This window comes from Eschrichtius robustus, chromosome 19, assembly GCF_028021215.1.
Source record: "Eschrichtius robustus isolate mEscRob2 chromosome 19, mEscRob2.pri, whole genome shotgun sequence".
Lineage (NCBI taxonomy): Eukaryota > Metazoa > Chordata > Mammalia > Artiodactyla > Eschrichtiidae > Eschrichtius > Eschrichtius robustus.
In genome coordinates, this window is record NC_090842.1 from 2,286,025 (window position 1) to 2,313,150 (window position 27,126).

At 44.4% G+C, this 27,126-nt stretch overlaps 1 protein-coding gene across 1 annotated transcript in view; it reads left to right on the forward strand.

Moving 5' to 3' along the window:
* Nucleotides 1-27,126, forward strand: part of KLHDC4 (kelch domain containing 4) — a 60,220-nt gene that overhangs the window by 13,459 nt on the left and 19,635 nt on the right. The window contains exon 6 of the mRNA XM_068528915.1: nt 23,424-23,516. Coding sequence (XP_068385016.1) covers nt 23,424-23,516 — 93 coding nt within the window. The remainder of the gene's footprint in view (nt 1-23,423; nt 23,517-27,126) is intronic.

Below are 27,126 nucleotides of genomic sequence, written 5' to 3' on the forward strand. Positions count from 1 at the left end.
GTACTATTAAAGCGGCCGCCAGGCTCCCCGCCTCAGCGGAGCGGAATTCGGGGGGGTTCAGGACTGCTGTCAGGTCCCGGGACTTGCATCCGTGGGAGGTCCCTGGAGGGTGTGCTCCGTGGTCCCCTGAGGGGCCTTTTAGGAGCCCGTGAATACCCAGCTGTCGGCCTGCTCAGATCGGCTTCCAGCCTGGAGCGTTAGACTCAGTGTAAAGAGTTGACCGTGAGAGTGATTGGAAGGTGCTCAGACATTCCCAAGCTCGCTAAGCTGCCGGGGGAGCTCTGGAGAGCAATCCTAGTAAAGCTGGACCCAGGGTGAGCCCTGTTGTGCTCTCCCGAGCGCCGCTTGCATCTCCTTCTCTTGCTTGCTTTGGGAAACGCATGGCAAATAAGAACTTTTCACATTAAAAATTGATTTTGTTGTGTATACGTTGAGACCTAGTCATTTTCTTTTCTTTTTTTTTTTTTAATTAATTAATTAATTTATTTATTTATTTTTGGCTGTGTTGGGTCTTCGTTTCTGTGCGAGGGCTTTCTCTAGTTGTGGGAAGCGGGGGCCACTCTTCATTGCGGTGCGCGGGCCTCTCACTATCGTGGCCTCTCTTGTTGCGGAACACAGGCTCCAGACGCGCAGGCTCAGTAGTTGTGGCTCACGGGCCTAGTTGCTCTGCGGCATGTGGGATCTTCCCAGACCAGGGCTCGAACCCATGTCCCCTGCATTGGCAGGCAGATTCTCAACCACTGCGCCACCAGGGAAGCCCGAGACCTAGTCATTTTCATTTTCCCCTTAATTTAAAGAGTGTTCAGGCCCAGAGCATGTACCCTTTTTTGTCTTTCTTGCTCTGCTTCAGTTATTCTTTTCAAAATCCAGTTGTTATTTCTTTGTTCACTTCTGGTGAATTGGTTCTTGGTGTTTTCGTTGCATGTTTGTCAGCTTTGGTAGCTTTTGCCTGTAACGTATGGGTGAGGGATGGTGAATGGCTCCGTGAGGAAGCAGCACCCGTGGGGCCTGGTGTTGATGGTGGCGGCATGTTGTGGGGTGTCCCGCAGTGGCCTGCTGGGCTGTGTTGTGGCGCGTGCTTTCTCGTGGCCTTCAGACCTTTCCGGTTCCGTGACAGGTGTTGCAGGTGTTCGCTCCGAGGAAGCAGGGAGGCACTAGTGACATGCAGTCACTTCCCTTTGCAGAGCTCGCTGCGCCTGCTGTCCCTAGCCCCGCCTCATTGCGCGACTTGAGCTGTGTCCCGGCGTTATCGGCCTGGTTACGCTTGCTCTGCATTCGAGGCCTCTGTCCGAAGTCAGAAGTTGTTCCTGGTGAGCAGGTCTCGCATTACTTTTTTGCTGATTGTAATTAAAGTGGGAGAATTCCCAAAGGTATACTGGGGGACCTACTAAATGCTAATGTGAAGGTGCAGAGGCAGAACTGAGCTGCCTTTCTCAGCCCCCCTGCTCTAGCCTGGATAGAGTGGTGTGGCAGGGAAAGGGTTAGGCGCTTTACTTTTTGTCTTTTTTGTCTACAGCGTCTTTTTTTTGAGCCGACCTCCTGGGCCATCATCTCTGGTTCTCGGTGGGGGATGGGCAGCCGGGCAGAGCTGCGCTGAGCTGCTGTCTTCAGCGGCCAGGGTGCGGCGGTGCGTTTCACCAGAGCCCGCGGTCCCTGCGGGGCTGAAGGTCGGGGGGCGGAGGGCCTGCCCCTGGCTTCTCCTCTTACTCTGTCTGCCGGGAGATTTTAATCGACCGGCTGAATTTCTGTGTCTCTGCTGCTCAGCCCGGTTCAGTTACCGCTGCTTCACGTGCCTACGGTTCCCAGATGCGTTGTGTTTGAGGCTGGCTCTGCTTTTAAGGCCCCTGGTGGGATGCAAGAAATCAGAAGCGGTGTGCGAGAGATACTGTGTGGTGACGACCTCCGTTCCCCTTTGTCCTCGTGGGCGCTGGGCTCGGTGCCTGGGCGTGCGCACAGCCGCAGCCCTTCCCCCGCCCTGGCCCAGCGTGTTCTGTGAGACCAGCGAGGAAGGTGTGCCCTGTGTGGCCCGTTCCTTGCTGTTACAGTGTCTGCAGCCACCGTGTGTAGGGAGCAAGCACGTCTCAGGGAAGGCTCCCTAAGTGAGTCACACACCGGAAGCCACGAGAGGGTGACTGTCTGACCGTGGGGAATGTTAAGGTTTTTGTCAGGAATGATGCCACCAGGAAAGTGTGGGAGTGGTGACAGGTTTACAGCGTGAAGCGAGCTCATGTTCAGAATAGAGACGTTGTGTAGAGTAGCGAGCAGCAAGGGGCAGCCACAAGTGGCTCACACGGAAGGTCGGACTGTCAGGCGGCGAGGGCTGGGCAAGCAGGGGTCCCTCCCGCTGGCTGAAGTGTCGGCTGGCAGCACCCGTCGTTCCAGCATCCTGTTGCTTGTGCCTGCCCCTCGACCCCATCTTCACTTTTAGGAATATACTCTAAAGAAATGTTCCCTCTCATTTTGTACAAAAAAGCTTGTACAAAAATATGTGTACAAAAAGCTAAGATGCAGAGCAACATGTGCCTGAGTGTGTGTGCACGCACGTGTGCCTGCAGACTGGGCCACAGGGCCGGTGCAGGCACACATGCGTGCACACACACAGTCCAGAAGGGTCTGGATGTTTCCGGGTTTTCTTCTGATTCCTTGATCTTCTCTTCCCACCTATTCTAGTATCGCTCCACTTTAATCGCTATAGCTCTGTGGTTTATTTGGATAGCAGGAAGGTTTTTCTCATTTACTTAAAAAATTTGTCATGCACTCTTTTTTTTTTTTTAAAATTTAAAAGTTTTTTTTATATTTGGTTGCATTGGGTCTTTGTTGCTGCGTACGAGCTTTCTCTAGTTGTGGCGAGCGGGGGCTACTCTTCGTTGAGGTGCACGGGCTGCTCATTTCGGTGGCTTCTCTTGTGGAGCACGGGCTCTAGGTGCGCGGGCTTCAGTAGTTGTGGTGCGCAGCCTCAGTCGTTGTGGCTTGCGGGCTCAGTACTTGTGGCTCGCGGACTCTAGAGCGCAGGCTCAGTAGTTGTGGTGCACGGGCTTAGTTGCTCCGCGGCATGTGGGATCTTCCCGGACCAGGGCTGGAAGCTGTGTCCCCTGCATTGGCAGGCAGGTTCTTAACCACTGTGCCACCAGGGAAGCCCCACTCATTTTTTTCATAAGAGCTTCAGAATGTTCAAGTTTTGTTTTATAAACATTCCAATGGGATTTCGATTGGATTGCAGTTTGTAGATTTCACCTAGGGAGAATTGACAGCTGTCTAATCCTTAGCCTTCCCAGTCGGGAACATTTCACTTCTCTTAGGAGTCTCAGTTAGGTTTATTTTTTTATCCTTCAGTAACGTTTAAACCGGCCCAGAGGTAGAGTTTCAAAGTCAGAGGGCGTGTGTTCCTGGAGCCTTGTCCCCGGGTCTGACTTTCTCCCCAGGCAGCGTGGGCACAGCTGTCTGCAGCGCACAGGTGTCTTGGTTGGGGTAGTTCTTACTTGTTCGCAGGGCCCACCCTCGCTTCACAGTGTAGCACACACTGCTGCGGGGTGGCTGCCCTGTCTGCACTTTGGAGCGGGCGTCTTAAAGCACTTACGAGGTTTCACGGCAAGAGTCGGTGGTGGAGTGGCTGGGAGGCTTGTCAGCCTGGGGAGATGGCTCAGAGTTGACAGGATGCCTCTCTGGGTGATTCTTGGACTTTTGTGCACCGATTAGCGCCTAGGGAGCTCTGAAAATGCATGTTCCTGCCCTCATCCCCCCAAACATCAAGTCTGATTCAGAGCCGCTTTAAAACGGGGCTCAGGAATCTGCATTTGACAGTAACCCCTCCTCACCTCCCTTAGTGACCTTGATCCAGGCGGCCCTGGATCACAGCTGGAGGCCTCGCCTACTGGCGTGTCTCATGCTTATTTTGAGCACCGTTCACTAATGTGAAAACAAACGTTGGCTGCCTTTTCAGAAGTAAGAGAACTCATGTAAAATGCCTCTTAGATCCTTAACAATGAAAAGCAGTGTGGGTATTGCTTTTGTAATTTACTACTTATTCCAGAATGAAAGCGTTACCCCACTGTTGTTTGGCAGGGCTGTGCAGGCTTAATTGACGAGGCCCGGCGTAGCCGCGGAAGCAGGCAGACTAATTACTGAAGTCGGTCTATCGATCCTGGGGGCTGGGTTACAGCGTGTGGGGTTTTGCCTTGGAGCTGCTGCCGCTGGGAACTGGGCCTGGTTATTAATAGGCTGACACAATGGCTGCTGTTGGGAGAGGGTGACTGCTGGCAGGTTCTCCTCTGTAATTTTTTCTTACTGACCTAAAAGAAAAGGGAAGGCGCTTCAGCCAAAATGAAGGCTGATTTTGCTATTTCTGGGGAAGGTCACTGAGTCTGGGGGAATCCACACGGTGTGAGCTCAAATCATGGGAAAAGTGCAGGAAGAGGTCATTGTGAACCGAATTTATTCGGCCTCCAGGACTTGGCCCCGCACTCTGCATTCTTTTTGCCATGCTGCACGGCTTACAGGATCTTAGTTCCCTGGCCAGGGATTGAACCCTCGCCCTCAGCAGTGAGAGCACCGAGTCCTAACCGGGGAATTCTCTGCATTCATTTTTTAGGAAACATTTTTCACTCCCATGGGGGTAGTTTTACATTTGGGGAGACTGAGACCAAGAAAAGGTTACATAACAGTAAAGGCCAGCAGAGGCAGAGTTAAATCAGTATCTGGTATATGTAGTCCCTTTGTTGGCTTTTAAGCAAGTTTTTCTCGTGGGAGGGCAGGGTGATCGATTCCCAGGCATCCGCTTTGTCTTTCATTTTTGCCCTTCTTGTGTTTCTGTAGCACGTTTACAACGAGCAGACCCTTAGGAGTCTTTATTGTCTTCCTTTATGCACGTTCTCCATTCTTGCAGCATTTAATTGACATTATAACAGTTGGAAAATGAAAAGTTCGTAGGAAAAGTTCATAGCGTTACTAACGTCAAGAAGACCAAAGCTTAAATGTCAGCACAGCCTCCTGATTTACATTGGACGAGTATGACCAACTTTAACAGATGTTTTGAGATTCCCTTCAGTGTCTGTCTTCGGTGGGACGTGCCTGCACAACTGACCTGATTTAAAAAAAAAAACGGCCTGATTTGGTAACACAGATTCTGTCTACTAATCGTGTTTTTATTTTTGTACCATACACAGCCTCTCTCCCCGTCCCCCGCTGCATCTCCTCCAGGAGGTCGGGGAGGAGAGTGGGCTATGTCTAAGTGTATGTGCACCTGTGTGAGTCTGAGGGCAGTTCGACACCAAAGGCAGGACTCAGCATTTGCCCACCTGCTCAGTCTCTCACAGCGCAGACTCCACTATGGTCGGTTTATTATTATGTAAACACTCCACAAATGGTTTCATTACTAATAGTAATAGTTAAAGTAAAAGAAGGACACAGTTTGATAGGCTGCCTGGATTCTAGAGACTGCTACTAGTTATTCTGTGCAATGTGAGTAAATACTTACTAAGCTCCCAATTTGTTGTTTAATGGTACTTGGAAAAGTGGGGCTGAATTCTGAAGGCGGCCTGTTTGATGAAGGGGGAGATGCTCTTGCCTGCGTTTCCTGCTCTGGCCACATCGGAACCATTCTTGGAGGAGGGCCCTTTCCTTTCCTGAGGATGGGCCACTAGACTAAGTTCCCCGTCAGGTCGGCCTGTGTGGCCTTGAATCTCTGGGATTGTGAGAGAAATTTTTCCTTTGCTCAGTAAATATCTCGGGAACAGCATGGTACTATGGTGTATCTTTTGTAAGGTGTAAACTTTCAAATAACTCAGGGAAGCATTTGCATACTGAGTGCTTAACACTCTGTTTGTACCCGAAGCCCATGGAGCTATCAGACGCGTGTGCGTCTTCTGTAAACGTCACCGCAGCCGCTGGCTGGAAGGGGCCTGGGTGATGCTGAGTGGCGGTGTGCCCTGCCGCAGCGCTGCTCTGCACGCAGCTCACATGTGCTGGAAGCACTCGCTCCCACGAAAGTACACATGTATTTTTGCGCTGCTTATAGAGCTGGCTGAGTAGGACATGTTAATTTTTTAAGACTCCATATTTAGGAGTGACGGCAGTTGAAAAGTGCCTGTTGGAGATTCAAATATAAACGGGCTTTTTTGGGTGGCTTTATTTTCTAAAGGGGTATATGGAGTCTTTTTATAGAAAAAATTTCCCTTTTCGGTTACAAAACACAGTGGCACTTGGCTGCTGCCACAGAAAGTTAATTGAGTCCTTGATGCCTGGCTCACCGAAGGACAGAACACCCATCAGATTTGTGGCCAGAGGCTGCAGGAGGCCCTAACCTGGCCGTCTCGGCTCTGGGGAGTCATCTAGAGATGACTTGGCTCGCTGGTGCTGCTTCCATAGGTCACTGGGCCATTACATTCACGGTTACTGGAGTAACATTGGGAGCGTTTTGGGCTCTCCTGTGTACCTTTTTTGAAGTAGAATTGGAAGCAAACCTATTAGTTTTTGAAAAGAAAACCTGTTTCCCAGGTTGTACTTACAAAGTATTGTAACAGACAGTTTCTCAGAAGGGGGGTTTGTTGCTTGCCCAGCACGGTGGTGTTCTTCTCACTCACCTTCTCTGTTGTGCAGCTGTACATTGTGGCTTGTCTCCTAGGCACCCAGCCCCGGGACATGGAAAAGCCGTGCCAGCCGCTTCAGCCTGTGGAGTGGGGCCGGCTCCGAGGAGAGCGCTGCTCTCACCTTGCAGAGCGCACAGGCAGGGTCAGGGCCCAGTGACGGCGCGACCTGCGGCGGTGGTGTCGTGGCCTGGCGCAGACCCTCCTTCTGAACCTCGTCCGTCTGGGATTTTTATCATGAATTTGGAAAAGAAAACATGCTTACTAGATTTGTGGGTGATAAACAGCTAGGAAAGGACTTCCCGGTGGCACAGTGGTTAAGAATCCACCTACCAGTGCAGGGGACATGGGTTCGATCCCTGGTCTGGGAAGATCCCACGTGCTGTGGAGCAGCTAAGCCCGTGCACCACAACTACTGAAGCCCGTGCGCCTAGAGCCCGTGCTCTGCAACAAGAGAAGCCACTGCAATGAGAAGCATGTGTACCGCAAGGAAGAGTAGCCCCCGCTCACTGCAACTAGAGAAAGCCTGCACGCAGCAATGAAGACCCAAGGCAGCCCAAAAAAAAAAAAAAAAAAAAAAAAAAATTAAAAATAAATAAATTAAAAAAAAAAACTGGGAAGAAAAGCAAATAAATTGGTTGGCAATTCAGCATCCAAAATTATCTTTGTGTCGGACCAAATCTAGCAAGATGAAATTGAAGTGGGGTAAGTTTTCCCTGTAGGTTGCATATAAATGTAGCATTTAAAGAAGCTGCCCTTGCTAGTAGAAGAGAAGTATTTAGTAAGTTGAAACGCCGGTAGTCATCTGCATGCAGTGAGGCTACTCCAAGACTGATGCTTAAAGATCAGATTAGCAGGATATAGTCTTCAGGAATATGGAACGGGTAATTTTCGGTGGACTTTCCATGGATGAGTACCATGGTTGGTTTGAATGACACATTAAAAGGGAAGTTAATAAGCTGAGGGCATTAGGAGAGAGAGACTAGGATGATCAAGCACTTCAAGAAAGGTGAGAAGAATGGAATTTGTTCTAGGTTGGAGTAAGGGAAGATCCTGGAGGTCCTCATAGCAGTATGTGATGAAATGTTCATCTCAGATTTGCTAGTGGGGAGATGCTGGGTTGGGCAGCTCAAGCTTCTCTTTCATTTTGAGAGTCTTTGCGTTGTATTGTTTTTAGGGCACCTGGTGTGCGGGAAAGCTTTGTGGAAATAAATGGAAAATAATGCCTTGTATAGAGAAGTGCTGGACTGGGCAGCTCAGGTTGTGACCATCTTTTGCAGCCTTGACTTAGTGGTTGGACTGTATAGGTGGGAGAGCCAGATTGAGATAGCACCAGTGCAAAACAAGGTGGGCAGAGGTACCTGGTGAGTGTGCCCGGGTGACCACGTCAGCTCTTTTTACATCAGGTTGTTTCCTTACTGTTGAGTTTTAAGAGTTGTTTGTGTGTTTTGGATAATAGTCCTTTATCAGATGTGTTTTTTGCAAATATTTTCTCCCAGACTGTGACTTTTAATTCTCTTGATACTATCTTCTGCAGAGCAGAAGTTTTAAATTTATAAGTCCAGCTTATCCATCAGTTACTTTACACGTAGGCCTGTGATCCATTTTGAGCATTTTTTGCGAAAGGTCTGTGTTCAGGTTCATTCTTTTGCATGTGGATGTTCAGTGGTTCCGACACCATTTGTTGAAGAGACTGTCTTTGCTCCATTGTATCGCCTTTCCTCTTTTGTCAGAGATCAGTTGACTATATTTATGGAACTCTATTTCTGGGCTGTCTATTCTCTTCCATTGATCTACCTGTTTACTCTTTCACCAACACCACACTGTCATGATTACTGTAGCTTTATAGTAAGTCTTGAAGTCAGGTAACATCAGTCCTCCAACTTTGTTCTTCTCCTTCAATATCGTGTTGACTATTCTGTGTCCTTTGGCTTTCCACTTAAACTTTAGAATTAGTGTGTTGATATCAATGAAATAATTTACTGGGATTTTGATTGGGACTGTTGAATCTATAGATCAAGTTGGGAAGTACTGACACCTTGGCAATAATGAGTCTTCTTATCCATGAACGCAGAATGTCCCTCCATTTACTTAGTTCTTCTTTGATTTTCTTCATCAGAATTTTGCAGTTTTCCCCATAAAGATTTTATATATATTTTGTTAGGTTCATACCTAAGTATTTCATGTTGTAGTGCTAATGTAAACAATACTGCTTTTAATTTCAAATTTCACTTGTTCATTGTTGGTTTATAGGAAAGCAGTTGACTTCTGCATATTAACTTTGTTGCCTACAACCTTGCTATAAATGCTTACTAATTCCAGAAGTTTTCCTGTCAGTTCTTAAGGATTTTCCACATAGATGATCATGTCATTTGTGAACAAAGACGTTTTTATCTTTCTTCCCAACACGTATACGTTTTATTTCCATTTCTTGCCTTGTTGCATTAGCAAGAACTTTCAGTACGAAGTTGAAAAGGAGTGGTGAGAGAGAATATCCTTACCATGTATCTGCTGTTAGTGGGAAAGCCTCAAGTTTCTCATCATTAAGTATGACTTTAGCTGTAGTTCTTTTGTAGGTCTTTATCAAATTGGAAAAGTTCCCCTTCATTCCAAGTTTACTGAGAGTTTTTATCATGAATGGGTATTGGGCTTTGTCAAATGCTTTTTTTCAACTGTTGATATGATCATGTGATGTGTCTTTTTTAGTCTGTCAAATGTGATGGATTATATTGATTTTCAAACCTTGAACCAGCCTTGCATACCCGGGATAAATTCCACATGGTCATAGTGTATACTTCTTTTTATATTTTTTGGATTCAATTTGCTCATATTTTGTCGAGGATTTTTACATTTATGTTCACAAGAGATATTGGCCTGTAGTTTTCTTATAATGTCTTTGTCTGGTTTTGTCATTAGAGTAATGCTGGATAGAGGATAGAAGCTATCCTCAGAGAGATTGTAGAGGATTAGTATAATTTCTTCCTTAAATGTTTGGTAGATTTCACCAGTGAACCCATCTGGGCCTCGTGGCTTTCTGTTTTGGAAGGTTATTAATTATTGATTACTTTTACTTAATAGATATAGGTCTATTCAGATTGTTTATTTCTTGTGTGGATTTTGACACACAATTGTTTCAAGGAAGTCCATTTCATGTAGGTCCATTTCATATAGGCTATCAAATTTGTGGGCATAGAATTGTTCACAGTATTCCTTTATTTTCATTTTAATTTCCACGTGATCTGTAGTGATGTCCCTGCTTTCATTTCTTTTTTTATAAATTTATTTATTTATTTATTTATTTATGGCTGCGTTGGGTCTTTGTTTTTTTTTTTTAATTTATTAAATTTATTTATTTTTTGGCAGTGTTGGGTCTTCATTGTCGTGCGCGGGCTTTCTCTAGTTGCGGCAAGCGGCCGTGTGTGGGCTTCTCATTGTGGTGGCTTCTCTTGTTGTGGAACATGGGCTCTAGGCACGTGGGCTTCAGTAGTTGTGGCTTGCGGGCTCTAGAGCACAGGCTCAGTAGTTGTGGCGCATGGACTTAGTTGCTCCATGGCATGTGGAATCTTCCCGGACCAAGGCTCGAACCCGTGTCCCCTGCATGGGCAGGCGGATTCTTAACCACTGCGCCACCAGGGAAGCCCTCATTTCTGATATTAGTACTTTGTATCCTGTCTCTTTTTTTCTTAGCTTGGCTAGGGATTTATTGATTTTATCAGTCTGTTCAAAGAACCAGCTTTTCGTTTTGTTCATTTTTTTTCTCTATTCATTTCCTGTTTTCAATTTCATTAATTTCTGCTGTAATTCTTTTTTTTTCTTCTGCCTACTTTGGGTTTAATTTCCTCTTCTTTCTCTAGTTTCCTAAGGTGGAAACTTAGATTACTGATTTTAGATCTTCTTATATGTGCATTCAACCCTATAAGTTTCCCTTTAGGCACTGCTTTCACTGCATCCCACAAATTTTGGTAAGTTGTCTTTTCATTTCCATCTGACTTAAAATATTTAAAAATTTCCCTTGATAATAATTCTTTGGCCCATGTGTTATTTAGAAGTGTGTTGTTTAATTTCTACCTTTTTTGGGATTTTCCAGTTATTTTTTTTTGTTACTGATTTCTAGTTTAATTCTTTCGTGGTGTAAGAGTAGACATTATATGATTTCTGTACTTTTAACGTTGTTACAATGTGTTTTATGGCCCAGAATGTGGTCTGACTTGGTGAGTGTTCTTTGTGAGCTTGAGAAAAATGTGTATTCTACTGTTGTTGGATGAAGTAGTCTGTAGATGTCAATTTTATTCACTTGATTGATGGTGTTGTTGAGTTCAACCGTATCCTTACTGATTTCTGCTTGCTGTATCTTATCTGTCCATTTTTGAGAGGGAGGCATTGAATTCTCTAGCAATGATAATGGATTCATCTGTTTTTCCTTGCAATTCTGTTAGTTTTGCCTCATGTAATTTGACACTCTGTTGTTAGGTGCATACCTGTTAAAAATTGTTATGTATTCTTAGAGAATTGACTCCTTTATCATTATGTAATGCCCTTTTTATCCCTGACAACTTTCCTTGCTTTGAAGTCTGCCCCATCTGAAATTAATGTAGCTACTGTTACTTTCCTTTGATTATTGTTAGCATGGTATATCTTTCTTCATTTCCTTTTTTTTTTTTTTAATTTATTTACTTAAATTTATTTATTTTTGGCTGCATTGGGTCTTCATTGCTGTGTGCAGGCTTTCCCTAGTTGTGGCAAGTGGGGGTTGCTCAGTAGTTGTGGCTCGCGGGCTCTAGAGCGCAGGCTCAGCAGTTGTGACGCACGGGCTTAGTTGCTCCGTGGCATGTGGGATCTTCCCAGGCCAGGGCTCGAACCCATGTCCCCTGCATTGGCAGGCGGATTCCTAACCACTGCGCCACCAGGGAAGCCCCCATTCCATTTACTTTTAATCCATATACGTCTTTATAGTTAAAGTGGGTTTCTTGTAGATAATATGTAATTGGGTCTTGTGTTTTGATCCACTCTGATAGTCTCTGTGTTTTAATTGGTGCATTTACACCGCTGACATTCAAAGTGATTACTGATACAGTATCTACCATGTTTGTTATAGTTTTCCGTGTGTTGCCCTTGTTATTTGTTCTTGTTTTTATCCTCCACTCTTTTTTTTTTTTTTTTTGCCTTTTGTGGTTTTAATAGAGGATTTTATGATTCCATTTTCTCTCCTTTCTTAGCATATCAGTTATACTTCTTTTTTTACTTAAGTGGTTGCCCTATAGTTTGCAGTGTACATTTACAACTAATCCAAGTCCACTTTCAGATAACACTATACCACTTCACAGATGTTGTGAGTACCTTGTAAGAACAAGATAACCCTAATTTCTTTTTCCAATTCCTTGTATCATTGTGTCATTCATTTCACTTATATGTACACATATGTGAGTATATATACACACAGAAATATATATTCCTCAGAGGCGTATACATGTATACACACACACTCACGCACACAGGCCCGAAAGCAAACATAACCGAATACGTTGTTGCTATTATTATTTTAAACAGCCTGTTCCCTGTTTGATCAGTTAAGTTTCTGACCTATATTGTTTTCCTTTTCTCTAAAGAACTTCCTTAAACATTTCTTGTGAGGCAGGTCTACTGGCAACAAATTCTCTCCATTTTTATTTGTCTCATAAAGGCTTTATTTCTCCTTCACTTTTGATGGATACTTTCATAGAGTACAGAATTCTAGGTGACTGGGTTTTTTCTCTCAGCACTTTCAATATTTCTCCTCTTGTCCTGCTTGCATGGATTCTGGGGAGTAGTTGGATGTAATTGTTATCTGTGTTCCTCTGTAGGTGAGGTGTTTTTTCCCTTGGTTTCTTTCAGGATACTTTCTTTATCTTTGATTTTCTATAATTTAAAAATGATATAGCAAGGTGTAGTTTTTGGCATTTATCCTGCTTGGCATCCTCTGAGCTTCCTGGGTTTGTAGTTTGGTGTCTGAATTTAATTTGGGGAAATTCTCAGTAAGTGTTATTTCAAATATTTCTTCTGTTCCTTGCTCTCTTCTCCTTCTCATAGTCCCATTACATGCACATTACACCTTGTGTAGTTGTCCCACAGTCCTTGGATATTCTGTGCTTTTTTTTTCCCCAGTCTTTTTCTCCTTGCTTTTTGGTTTTCAAGGATTCTATTGAGAGATCTTCTAGCTCAGAGATTCTTTCCTCAGCTGTGTCCAGTCTAACTACAAGCCCATCAAAGGCATTCTTCACTTCTGTCACTGTGGTTTTCATGTCTAGGCTTTCTTTTTGGTTCTTCCTTAGGACCTCCATCTCTGCTTACATTGCCCATCTGTCCTTGCATGCTGTCTGCTTTGTCCATTTGAGCCCTTAGCATATTAAACATTGTTGTTTCAAATTTCTGGTCTGAGAATTCCAGCATTCCTGCCATGTCTGGTTCTGACGCTTGTCTCTTCAAATTGTGTTTTTTGCTTTTTAGTATACCTTGTAATTTTTTCTCGATTGCGGGACATGATGTATCTGTGAAAGGAACTGCTATAAATAGGTCGCTGGTGATGAGGAGGGAGGGGAAGCGGTCGCTAGTCCTTTGATTGGGTTTAGGTCTTCTAGTGACGCCTGTGCCTCTGCACCATGAACTTCTCCAGTGTTTCTCAGTTTTTTCCATCCCCTTAGGTGGGACAGGGTGGCTGGAGTGGGCTGGAGGTGGGTATTTCTCTTCCTCCAGGTCATTTTGGCTCTGATAATACGCAGCAGCTTAGGCTGTGGTTAACTAGTTTCCCTCGAGGGCCGGCCTTGTTAAGAACAGGGCTCTGATGTCCCTCAAAGTGGTTCCTTTTCCTCTCCCCCTGCCAGAAGCACGAGGGGGTTTTTCTCTGATATTTACTGTGGGACTCCGGTCGAGCCCCTGGAGGTAAACCTCACAATATTGTGGGTACCCTAGTGATGCGGTCCACCTGGAGTTTTCCACTCTCAGGGTTGTCTGCACTGAGCCTTCAGCTGAACTAGGGGTTTCTACCCTAGTTTCTACCGCAGCACTGGTTCCTCTTGGGGTCTCTGCTTGTGTGTGTGTCCCCCGCCCCGAGCACAACTCTTGTGTCACTGCCCGTCTCTCCAGTCTGTGGGCAGCAGTGTTCCCTGTGTCCTCACCTCTCTCACAGATCAAGAACTGTGGATTTTTCAGTCTGTTTAGCTTTTTATAGGACAGAGTAGCAACTTCCAGGCTCCTTATATGCTGAACCAGAAGCTGGAAGTCCCTTTTCGTGGTTTTTTTTTTATTGCTGTGTATTTTTATATCTGTTTTATTGAGATACAGTTACATTCTATAAAATGTATACCTTTTATGTGTACAGTTAGATGAATTTCAGCAACTATATATACCTGTGTAGCCACCCCCATACCCAAGACAGAACGTTCCATCACCCTGGAATGTTCCTTTCTGCCCCTTTGCAGTCAGTTCCCTAACCTCGAGCCCCAGGTGGCTGCAGTCACCAGGGATTCATTTTGCCTTTTTATAATCTCATACACGTGGAATCACCCAGTCCGTGCTCCTCCGTCTCCCTGCTTCCCTTGTTCATGATGTATTTGAGACCGTCCACGTTGTGGTGTGGTGTCAGTAGATGGCTCCTTTCTATGGCCGACGCGTGTTCTGTCTGATGAACACACCACACCTTGTGTATCTGTTTACTCGGAGCACTTCCCACCGCTTCCAGCTTTGGACAGTCAGGAAGGAGTAAAGCTTCTGTGAACACGTGGAGGTGTTTGTGTGCACCTGTCTTCTCATTTCTCTTGAGTAAATGTCTGGTGTCACGTTGCTGGGTTGTGTGCTGAGTCTGTGTGTGGCGGTTGTGAGAAGCTGTTGTCCCGTTTTCACCCTGCCCACAGCAGAGAGGGGGCGGGGGAGCGGGCTCCAGTGCTTCCCGGCCTCACACCTCTGGGTGCCGTCTTTTGTCTCAGGCCCCCCGCGGGGTGCAGGGAGGAGCTCACTTCGGGTATGAAACAGCTGGCATCTAATGACCTTGACCACATTTCATATTTGTGTTAGTCGTTTGTATGTCTATATATAATTTTTCTATCTTTTGTGAATTTTGTTTTCATATCTTTTGTGAACTTTCTGTTCAGATCTTTTGCCTGTGTTTTTATTGGGTGGTTTATCTTACTGATAAGGTAGTAAGGATTCTTTATATATTCTGCATACAGGTCACTTGCAGATGTATATTTGCAAATACTTCTCCCAGTCCATCACTTGCCTTTTTATTTTTTAGTGGTTTGTTTTGAAGAGCTGAAGATTTTTATTTTGATGGAGTACAGTTTGTTAGCGTCTATCTCTATCTACTCCAAGGTCATAGAGATTTTCTCCTGTTCTATTCTAGAGTTTATAATAGTTAGTTATACTCAGGGTGGTTTTGGTAGCTTGTGGTCAAATTTGATGGTACCCAGTAAGTGCTTACAGAATAAATTGGTGTAAAAAGTGGTTCTTTTTTATTTTTAATTTAATTTTTCTTATATATTGGAGTATAGTTGATTTACAATGTTGTGTTAGTTTCAGGTGTCCAGCTAAGTGATTCAGTTATACATATACATATATCCATTCTTTTTCAGATTCTTTTCTTGTATAGGTTATTACAGAATATTGAGTAGAGTTCCCTGTGCTATACAGTAGGTCCTTGTTGATTTTCTATTTTACATATAGTAGTGTGTATATGTTAATTGCAATCTCCTAATTTATCCCTCCCCCCTCCACGTTTCCCCTTTGGTAACCATCAGTTATTTTTGAAGTCTGTGAGTCTGTTTGTGCTTTGTAGATAAGTTTATTTGTATTATTATTATATTTTTAGATTCCACATTTAAGTGATATGATATTTGTCCTTGTCTGACTTACTTCACTTAGTATGATAATCTGTAGGTCCATCCATGTTGCTGCAACTGGCATTATTTCATTCTTTTTTATGGCTGAGTAGTAGTATTCCATTGTATATACGTACCACATCTTCTTTATCCATTTCTCTGTCAATGGATTTTTAGGTGGCTTCCATGTCCTGGCTATTGTAAATAGAGCTGCAGTGAACACTGGGGTGCATGTGTCTTTTTGAATTATTGTTTTCTCTGGATATATGCCCAGGAGTGGGATTGCTGGGTCATATGGTAGCTCTATTTTTAGTTTTTTAAGGAACTTCCATACTGTTCTCCATAGAGGCTGCACCATTAACATTCCCACCAACAGTGTAGGAGGGTTCCCTTTTCCCCACACCCTCTCCAGCATTCATTCTTTGTAGATATTTTGATGATGGCCATCTGGTAAGGTGTGAGGTGATAACCTCATTGTAGTTTTGATTTTCATTTCTCTAGTAATTAATGATGTTGAGCATCTTTTCATGTGCTTTTTGGCCATCTGTATGTCTTCTTTCGAGAGATGTCTGTTTAGGTCTTCTGCCCATTTTTTGATTGGGTTGTTTGTTTGTTTTTTTTTGATATTGAGCTGCATGAGCTGTTTATATATTTTGGAGATTAATCCATTGTCAGTCACTTCATTTGCAAATACTTTCTCCCATTCTGTCGGTTGTCTTTGTTTTTTTATGGTTTCCTTTGCTGTGCAAAAGCTTTTAAGTTTCATTAGGTCCTATTTGTTTATTTTTGTTTTTATTTTCATTACTCTCTAGGAGGTGGATCCAAAAAAAATATTGCTGTGATTTATGTCAGAGTGTTCTGCCTATGTTTTCCTCTAAGAGTTTTATCATATCCAGCCTTACAGTAGGTCTTTAATCCATTTTGAGTTTACTTTTGTGTATGGTGTTGGAGAATGTTCTAATTTCATTCTTTTACATGTAGTTGCCCAGTTTTCCTAGCACCACTTATTGAAGAGACTGTCTTTTCTCCATTGTATATTCTTGCCTCCTTTGTCATAGATTAACTGATTGTAGGTGTATGGGTTTATTTTGGGGCTTTCTATCCTGTCCCATTGATCTATATTTCTGTTTTTGTGCCAGTACCATACTGTTTTGATTACTGTAGCTTTGTAGTATAGTGGGAAGTCAGGGAGTCTGATTGCTCCAGCTCCGTTTTTGTTTCTCAGGATTGCTTTGGCTATTTGGGGTCTTTTGTGTTTCCATAGAAATTAAAAAAATTTTTTTCTAGTTGTGTGAAATATACCATTGGTAATTTGATAGGGATTGCACTGAGTCTGTAGATTGCTTTGGGTAGTATAGTCATTTTGACAATGTTGATTCTTCCAATCCAAGAACATGGTATATCTTTCCAGCTGTTTGTGTCATCTTCGATTTCTTTCATCAGTGTCTTACAGCTTTCAGGGTATGGGTCTTTTTCCTCCTTAGGTAGGTTTATTCCTAGGTATTTTGTTCTTTTTCATGCGATGGTAAATGGGATTGTTTTCTTAATTTCTCTTTCTGATCTTTCATTGTTAGTGTATAGGAATGCAAGAGATTTCTGTGTATTAATTTTGTATCCTGGAACTTTTCTGAATTCATTGATGAGCTCTAGTAGTTTTCTGGTAGCATCTTTAGGATTTTCTATGTATAGTATCATGTCATCTGCAAACAGTGACAGTTTTACTTCTTCTTTTCCAATTTGAATTCCTTTTATTTCTTTTTCTTCTCTGATTGCCATGGCTAGGACTTCCAAAACTATGTTGAATAAAAGTGGTGAAAGTGGACATCCTTGTCTTTTTTCTGATCTCAGAGGAAATGCTTTCAGCTTTTCACCATTGAGAATGATGTTAGCTGTGGGTTTGTCATCTATGGCCTATGGCCTTTATTATGTTGAGGTACGTTCCCTCTTTGCCCACTTTCTGGAGAGTTTTTATCATTGATGGGTGTTGAATTTTGTCAAAAGCTTTTTCTGCATCTATTGAGATGATCACATGGTTTTTATTCTTCAGTTTGTTAATGTGTATCATACTGATTGATTTGCATATATTGAAGAATTCTTGAATCCCTGGGATAAATGCCACTTGATCGTGGTGTATGATCTTTTTAATGTATTGTTGCATTTGGTTTGCTAGTATTCTGTTGAGAATTTTTGCGTCTGTGTTCATCAGTGATACTGGCCTGTAATTTTCTTTTTTTGTGGTATTTTTGTCTGGTTTTGGTATCAGGGTGATGGTGGACTCATAGAATGAGTTTGGGAATGTTTCTTCCTCTGCAGTTTTTGGGAAGAGTTTCAGAAGGATAGGTGTTAACTCTTTAAATGTTTGATAGAATTCGTCTGTGAAGCCATCTGGTCCTGGACTTTTGTTTGTCGGAAGATTTTTAGTCACAGTTTCAATTTCAGTACTTGTGATTGGTCTGTTCATATTTTCTATTTCTTCCTGGTTCCATCTTGGAAGGTTGTACCTTTCTAAGAATTAGTTCATTTCTTCTAGGTTGTCCATTTTATTGTCATAGAGTTGCTTGTAGTAGTCTCTTAGGATGCTTTGTATTTCTGTGGTGTCTTTTGTAACTTCTCCTTTTTCATTTCTAATTTTATTGATTTGACCCCTCTCCCTTTTTTTCTTGATGAGTCTGGTTAAAGGTTTATCAATTTTATCTTTTCAAAGAACCAGCTTTTAGTTTCATTGATCTTCGCTATTGTTTTCTTTGTCTCTATTTTATTTATTTCTGCTCAGATCTTTATGATTTTTTTTTTCTACTACCTTTGGGTTTCGTTCTTCTTTCTCTAGTTGTTTTAGGTGTAAGTTAGGTTGTTTGAGATTTTTCTTGTTTCCTGAGGTAAGATTGTATTGCTATACACTTCCCTCTTAGAAGTGCTTTTGCCACATCCCATAGGTTTTGGATTCCCGTATTTTCATTGTCTTTTATCTCTAGTTATTTATTTATTTACTATTTGATTTATTCAGTGATCCATTGGTTGTTTAATAACATGTTGTTTATCCTCCACGTGTTTGTGTTTTTTTTTTTTTTAAGTTCTTTCTGTTATTGATTTCTAATCTCACAGTGTTGTGGTTGGAAAAGATGCTTGATATGATCTCAGTTTTCTTAAATTTACCAAGGCTTGCTTTGTGGCCCAGCATGTGACCTATCCTGGAGAATGTTCCATGCGCGCCTGAGAAGAATGTGTATTCTGCTGCTTTTGGATGGTCTAATGTGTTACTTATGGCCTGTGTTTCCTTACTGATTTTCTGTCTGGATGATCTGTCCATTGATGTAAGTGCGGTGTTAAAGCCCCCTACTATTATTGTGTTACTGTCAATTTCTCCTTTTATGGCTGTTTGCATTTGTCTTACATGTTGAGGTGCTCCTATGTTGGGTGTATATATATATTTACAATTGTTATATTTTCCTCTTGGATTTATCCCTTGATCATTAGGTAGTGTCCTTCTTTGTTTCCTGTAACAGTCTTTATTTTAAGGTCTGTTTTGTCTGATATGAGTATTGCTACTCCAGCTTTCTTTTGATTTCCATTTGCATGGAATACCTTTTTTCCATCCCCTCACTTTCAAACTGTATGTGTCCCTAGATCTGAAGTGGGTCTCTTGTAGACAGCATATATATGGGTCTTGTTTTTGTATCCGTTCAGGCAGTCTTTGTCTTTTGTTTGGAGCATTTAAACCATTTCCATATTAGGTAATTCTTGATATGTATGTTCTTATTGCCATTTTGTTAATTGTGTTGGATTTGTTTTTGTAGGTCTTTTTTCTTCCCTTCTTTTGTTCTCTTGTGATTTGATGACTATCTTTAGTCTTGTGTTTGGATTGCTTTTTCTGTGTGTGTGTCTATTGTATCTGTTGTAGATTTTTGGTTTGTGGTTCCCATGAGGTTTTGGTAAAGCAGTCTATATAGTGAATATATACAAGATTGTTTTAAGTTGCTGGTCTCTTAATTTCAAACACATTCCCTATATCCTGCATCTGTACTTTCCTCTTCTCACGATTGCTGGTTTTCTTTTTTTTTTTTTTTAAGATTTATTGATTGATTGATTGATTGATTGCTATGTTGGGTCTTTGTTTCTGTGCGAGGGCTTTCTCTAGTTGCGGCCAGTGGGGGCCACTCCTCATCGCGGTGCGCCGGCCTCCCACCGTCGCGGCCTCCCCCGTTGCGGAGCACAGGCTCCAGACGCGCAGGCTCAGCAATCGTGGCTCACGGGCCCAGCCGCTCCGCGGCATGCGGGATCCTCCCAGACCAGGGCTCGAACCCGCGTCCCCCACACTGGCAGGCAGACTCTCAACCACTGCGCCACCAGGGAAGCCCCACGATTGCTGGTTTTGATATCATATTTGTGTGTGGGTGATTTCCTACCTTTACTGTGTGTTTGCCTTTACTGGTGAGCTTTCCCATTCATAATTTTCTTGTTTCGAGTTGTGGCCTTTTCCGCCTAGAGAAGTTCCTTTAGCATTTGTTGTAAAGCTGGTTTGGTGGTGCTGAATTATCTTAGCTTTTGCTTGTCTGTAAAGCTTCCGATTTCTCTTTTGAATCTGAACGAGAGCCTTGCTGGGTAGAGTATTCTTGGTTGTAGGTTTTTCCCTTTCATTACTTTAAGTGTATCATGCCACTCGGTTCTGGCCTGCAGAGTTTCTGCTGAAGAAACCTTATGGGGATTCCCTTGTATGTTACTTGTTGCTTTTCCCTTGTTGCTTTTAATATTTTCTCTTTGTCTTTAATTTTTGTCAGTTTCATTAATATGTGTCTTGGCGTGTTCCTCCTTGGGTTTATCCTGTATGGGACTCTCTGCACTTACTGGACTTGAGTGAGTGTTTCCTTTCCCATGTTAGGGAAGTTTTCGGCTATAATCTCTTCATATATTTTCTCGGGCCCTTTCTCTCTCTCTTCTCCTTCTAGGAGTCCTATATTGTGAATGTTGATGTGTTTCATGTTGTCCCAAAGGTCTCTGAGACTGTCCTCGTTTCTTTTCATTCTTTTTTGTTTATTCTAGTCTGTGGCAGTGATTTCCACCACTCTGTTGTCCAGCTCACTTATTCATTCTTCTGCCTCATTTATTCTGCTATCGATTCTTTTCAGTGTGTTTTTCATTTCAGCTATTGTGTTGTTCATCTGTTTGTTCTTCAAATCTTCTAGCTCTTTATCAAACATTTCTTGTATCTTCTCGGTCTGTGCCTCCATTCTTTTTCTGAGATCTTGGGTCATCTTTACTGTAATTACTTTTAATTCTTTTTCAGGTAGATTGCTTATCTCCACTTCACTTAGTTGTTCTTCTGGGTTTTTAATCTTGTTCCTTCATCTGGCACATATTTCTTGCCAACTCATTTTCTCTAACTTTCTGTGTTTGTGGTCTCCTTTCTGCAGGCTGCAGGATTGTAGTTCCTCTTGTTTTTGGTGTCTGCCCCTGGAAGGTGAGGTTAGTCCTGGGCTTGTGCAGGCTTCCTGGTGGGAGGGACTGGAGCCAGCCCACTGGTGGGTGGAGCTGGGTCTTGTCCCTCTGGTGGACAGGCCCATGTCGGGAGGTGTGTTTAGAGGTGACTGTGAGCTCAGTACAACTTTAGGCAGCCTGTCTGCTGATGGGAGGGGCTGTGTTTCCCCTGCTGGTTGTTTGGCCTGAGGCATCCCAGCACTAGAGCCTGCTGGCTGTTGGGTGGGGCCAGGTCTTGGTGCCAAAATGGCGACCTCCAGGAGAGCTCACGCTGGTCATATTCCCTGGGGCCTCTGCCACCAGTGTCCTTGCCCCCACAGTGAGCCACATCTGACTCACTGCCTCCCCAGGAGACCCTCCAAGACCCGCAGGTGGGTCTATCCCAGGCTCCTGTGGAGTCACTGCTTTGTGCTGGGTCCCAGTGCACACGAAATCTTGTGTGTGCTCTCCAGGAGTGGAGTCTCTTGTTTCCCCCAGTCCTGTGGAGATCCTGCACTCAAGCCCTGCTGACCATGAAGGCCAAGAGCTCTGGGGGCTCCTCCTGAGGCCAGACCCTCAGGCTGGGGAGCCTGACGTGGGGCTCAGAATTCTCACTCCTGTGGGAGAACCTCTACCATATAATTATTTTCCAGTTTGCTGGTCACCCACCTGGCGGGTATGGAATTTGATTATATTGTGAAAGTGCTCCTCCTACCATCTCGTTGTGGCTTCTTCTTTGTCTTTGGGTGTAAAATATCTTTTTTGGTAGCTTCTGGTCTTTTTTTAAAACGTTTGTTTGTTTATTTATTTACTTACGGCTGAATTGGGTCTTTGTTGCTGCACGTGGGCTTTCTCCAGTTGTGGTGAGTGGGGGCTACTCTTCCTTGCGGTGCACGGGCTTGTCATTGTGGTGGCTTCTCTTGTAGCGGAGCACGGGCTCTAGGCGTGCGGGCTTCAGTAGTTGTGGCTCACGGGCTTCAGTAGTCGTGGCTCATGGGCTTCAGTAGTTGTGGCACATGGGCTCAGTAGTGGCTCGTGGGCTCTAGAACACAGGCTCAGTGGTTGTGGTGCACGGGCTTAGTTGCTCCGTGGCATGTGGGATCTTACCAGACCAGGGCCCGAACCCATGTCCCCTGCATTGGCAGGCGGATTCTTAACCACTGCACCACCAGGGAAGCCCCCCAGTCTTTTTTGTTGATAGCTGTTTAGCAGTTAGTTGTGATTTTGGTGTTTTCTTGAGAGGAGGTGAGCTCGATCCTCTACTCTGCCATCTTGTCTGGCATTGAGGGGCTGCTTTTAGTCTGGATGCTTGCTGCCTCTTTCCTCAGTGTATGCTGGACATGATCCCCTTGATGTGGGGTGTGCAGGTGCGGTGGCCCGTGTGCGCTCCTGGTGTGGCGGGGGCAGCGATCAGTGCCCGCTTGTTGGTCTCCCCGCAGTGGCGGCGGCCCCTGAGGCTTTTGGACGGCGGGGGCAGTGGCTGGCCCCTGCTCCCAGTTCTCGTAGTGGTGGTGGCGGCCCGCATGCTCCCAAGAGGGCAGAGACAGTGATTGGCGCCTGGTGGCGGGTCTCTTGGTGGTGGTGGCCCATGCCCTCCCGAGGCAGTGCAGGCAGCACTTGGCACCTCTTCATGGGTCTTGTGGTGGCAGCGGCAGCCCATGCACTCCTGGGACAGCAGGGGCAGTGCTTGGGGCCTGCTCGCGGGCCTTGTGGTGGCGGCCCGTGCCCTCCCAGGACAGCGGGGGGCAGTGCTTCGGGTCTGCTTGTGTGTGTCTTAGCAGTGGCGATGGCCCATGCCTGCCTCTAGAGCCCATGACGGTGGTGGCGGCTCACACCCAGCCCAGAGCTCGTGTGTCCGGTTGACTGAGAGCACGTGCACAAGGAAGGAAGCTCTTATGGTGGTCCTGCTCCTCTCCTTCCATGCCCCCCAACAATGGCACCTTGCCTCTCTGACAGGCCCAGGCTTCTTCCGAGCACACCCTCAGTTGCCACAGGCCAGCCTCTTTAGGCTGTCTCTGTGTGCCAGCCCTGGTCCTTTCCCTGGGTCTGACCTCCGAAGCCCAAGCTTCAGCATGCAGCCGCCCCCCACACCTGTGGATGAGTGTCTCAGGCTGGGGAGTGCAGGGCAGCTGTACCGACTGTCTGTGCAGGGCACTCTCCGTGTTGCCGTCCGCAAACTGGCTGTTACGCTCTCCTCGGAGGCTCCAAAGCTCCCCGTCTGTCCAGGCTGATCTCCCTGACGATGAGTGGACTTCCCAGGGCGCAGGAACCTTTCCTCCTTCACAGCTCCCTCTCTGGGGTGTAGGTCCTGTCCCAACTCCTTTCACTTTTTTTTTCTTTTTCCTTTTGTCCTACCCAGTTATGTGGAGGTTTTCTTGTGCTTTCGGAAGTCTGAGGTCTTCTGCCAGCATTCCGTAGATGTTCCGTGCGAGTCGTTCCACTTGTAGATGTATTTTGGTGTGTTTGTGGGAGGACGTGAGCTCCACGTCCTACTCTTCCGCCATCTGCCAAGCTTCTCTTCTTTTTTTTTGTTCCATTTTAGATCACCAGGCGGTCCTTCAGGACGGAGTGGACATCGGATGGTGGCCTGGAAGAGACAGTTAATCCTTTTCGGTGGCTTCCATGAGAGTACCAGGTCAGTACAAATAGGAGGATCATCTTTGCTGGAGCAGTCAGGAGTGGGCTCCTTATGGGAAGAACCATTCTGAATACACGTGGAAAGTGCTGCCCACCCCTTAAAACCAGGGCCAGCGGCTTGGGCAGCTGCAGAGGAGGGCCCTGAGCTTGGTTGAATGCTCTGCTGTCACTGTCCTGGGGTTCTTCATAATTACTGAACAGAGGTTCCCACAGTTTTATTTTGCACCAAGGCCTGCAAGTAATGTGGCCAGTCCTATGTAAGATGGGCTCTCAAGCTTCAGCCTGTTGAGAACCCTCTGAAAGGCTTGTTCAGACCCTGACTTGTGACTCCGTTGGCCTGGGATCGGGCTGAGGATCTGCATTTCTTGAGGCTCCAGGTGATGCTGATACTGCTGGCCAGGGAACCCCACTTTGAGAACCACGAGGCTAAAATAACTTTAAAATCCACCCGATGGGGAACATGCGGCAGCCTGCATCCTGCAGAGGGACCTGAGGGGACATCCAGGTCTCCTGTGCCTGGTTGTGTCGCCACAGTGCTTGTGTGCCCAGCCTGGCGGCATGTTCTCCGCGGGTTTTAAGCCCGTCATCTATACTGATACTTTCCTTAGTGGCCTTATTAGTTCAGTCCAGAGAAAGAAAACGCTTGGTGAACAGGTTAGTTCCTGCCACTGTCGTAAAACGCTAAGGTTCTGGGTGAGACATCCAGACTGCTCTGATGCCTGGCACAGGCCGCGCGAGTGGTGCTTTTCCTCTGACCTTGGGCCGTGTCAGACAAGGTGGGTGGATGGCTTTCTCGCTGGTGCCTCGTTTCACGTGCTCCTCTGTTGCCTAGTCCTTTAAAAAATAACATGCTTATCAACTCGTGGTGGTGGCAGCACGCACTCTTTTCTCAGTGTGACTCCATGGACACATATTTTTTTTTTTTTTAGAAATCTCCATTTTAATTTTTATTTATTTACTTATTTATTTATGGCTGTGTTGGGTCTTTGTTTCAGTGCGAGGGCTTTCTCTAGTTGCGGCAAGTGGGGGCCACTCTTCATCGCGGTGCGCGGGCCTCTCACTATCGCGGCCTCTCTTGTTGCGGAGCACAGGCTCCAGATGCGCAGGCTCAGTAGTTGTGGCTCACGGGCCCAGCTGGTCTGCGGCACGTGGGATCTTCCCAGACCAGGGCTCGAACCTGCGTCCCCTGCATTGGCAGGCGGATTCTCAACCACTGCGCCACCAGGGAAGCCCCATTGGCACACATTTTTTACGATACTCACTGGCTCGTGAAAATAAGTCCTTGCACATACATGTGGAGAGAGTGGCGCTCGGTACGTTAGCGGGAGTGAGCATTGCTGTGTTCCCTGTTCCCTACCCGAGCTGAGGCATCCTGGTGTCGATCTGGCTCAGTTGAGGTTTCAGGTTTCTTTCACGAACAAAAAGTATTTTCATTAGTTGAGAAAAGGGGATATAATTCTTTTTTTAAAAATTCTTTTTTATTTTTTAACATTTTTATTGGAGTATAATTCTTTACAATGGTGTGTTAGTTTCTGCTGTATAACAAAGTGAATCAACTATACATATACATATATCCCCATATCTCCTCCCTCTTGTGTCTCCCTGCCACCCCTCTAGGTGGTCACAAAGCACCGAGCTGATCTCCCTGTGCTATGCGACTGCTTCCCACTAGCTATCTATTTTACATTTGGTAGTGTATATAAGTCCATGCCACTCTCTCACTTCGTCCCAGCTTACCCTTCCCCCTCCCTGTGTCCTCAAGTCCATTCTCTATGTCTGCGTCTTTATTCCTGTCCTGCCCCTAGGTTCTTCATAACTTTTTTCTTTTAGATTTGATATATCTGTGTTAGCATACGGTATTTGTTTTTCTCTTTCTGACTTACTTCACTCTGTATGACAGACTCTAGGTCCATCCACCTCACTAGAGATAACTCAATTTCATTTATTTTTATGGCTGTGTAATATTCCATTGTATATATGTGCCACATCTTCTTTATCCATTCATCTGTTGATGGACAATTAGGTTGCTTCCATGTCCTGGCGATTGTAAATAGTGCTGCAATGAATATTGTGGTACATGTCTCTTATTGAATTATGGTTTTCTCAGGGTATATGCCCAGTAGTGGGATTGCTAGGTCATATGGTAGTTCTATTTTTAGTTTTTTAAGGAACCTCCATACTGTTCTCCATAGTGGCTGTATCAATTTACATTCCCACCAACAGTGCAAAAGGGTTCCCTCTTCTCCACACCCTCTCCAGCATTTATTGTCTGTAGATTTTTTGATGATGGCCATTCTGACTGGTGTGAGGTGATAACCTCATTTGTAGCTTTGATTTGCATTTCTCTAATGATTAATGATGTTGAGCATTCTTTCATGTGTTTGTTGGCAATCTGCATATCTTCCTTGGAGAAATGTCTGTTTAGGTCTTCTGCCCATTTTTGGATTGGGTTGTTTGTTTTTTTTGATATTGAGCTGCTTGTAAATTTTGGAGATTAATCCTTTGTCAGTTGCTTCATTTCCAAATATTTTCTCCCATTCTGAGGGTTGTCTTTTCGTCTTGTTTATGGTTTCCTTTGCTGTGCAAAAGCTTTTAAGTTTCGTTAGGTCCCATTTGTTTATTTTTGTTTTTATTTCCATTTCTCTAGGAGGTGGCTCAAAAAGGATCTTGCTGTGATTTATGTCATAGAGTGTTCTGCCTATGTTTTCCTCTAAGAGTTTTATAGTGTCTGGCCTTACATTTAGGTCTTTAATCCATTTTGGGTTTATTTTTGTGTATGGTGTTAGGGAGTGTTCTAATTTCATTCTTTTACATGTAGCTGTCCAGTTTTCCCAGCACCACTTATTGAAGAGGCTGTCTTTTCTCCATTTTATATTCTTGCCTCCTTTATCAAAAATAAGGTGACCATATGTGCGTGGGTTTATCTCTGGGCTTTCTGTCGTGTTCTGTTGATCTGTATTTCTGTTTTTGTGCCAGTACCGGACTGTCTTGATTACTGTAGCTTTGTAGTATAGTCTGAAGTCAGGGAGCCTGGTTACTCCTGGTCCATTTTTCTTTCTCAAGATTGCTTTGGCTATTCGGGGTCTTTCGTGTTTCCATACAAATTGTGAAATTTTTGTTCTAGTTCTGTGAAAAATGCCAGTGGTAGTTTGATAGGGATTGCACTGAATCTGTAGATTGTTTTAGGTAGTATAGTCATTTTCACAATGTTGATTCTTCCAATCCAAGAACACGGTATATCTCTCCATCTGTTTGTATCGTCTTTAATTTCTTTCATCAGTGTCTTATAGTTTTCTGCATACAGGTCTTTTGTCTCCTTAGGTAGGTTTATTCCTAGGTATTTTATTCTCTTTGTTGCAGTGGTAAATGGGAGTGTTTCCTTAATTTCTCTTTCAGATTTTTCAAAATTAGTGTATAGGAATGCAAGAGATTTCTGTGCGTTAATTTTGTATCCTGCCACTTTACCAAATTCATTGATTAGCTCTACTAGTTTTCTGGTAGAGTCTTTAGGATTCTCTATGTATAGTATCACGTCATATGCAAACAGTGACAGCTTTACTACTTCTTTTCCGATTTGGATTCCTTTTATTTGTTTTTCTTCTCTGATT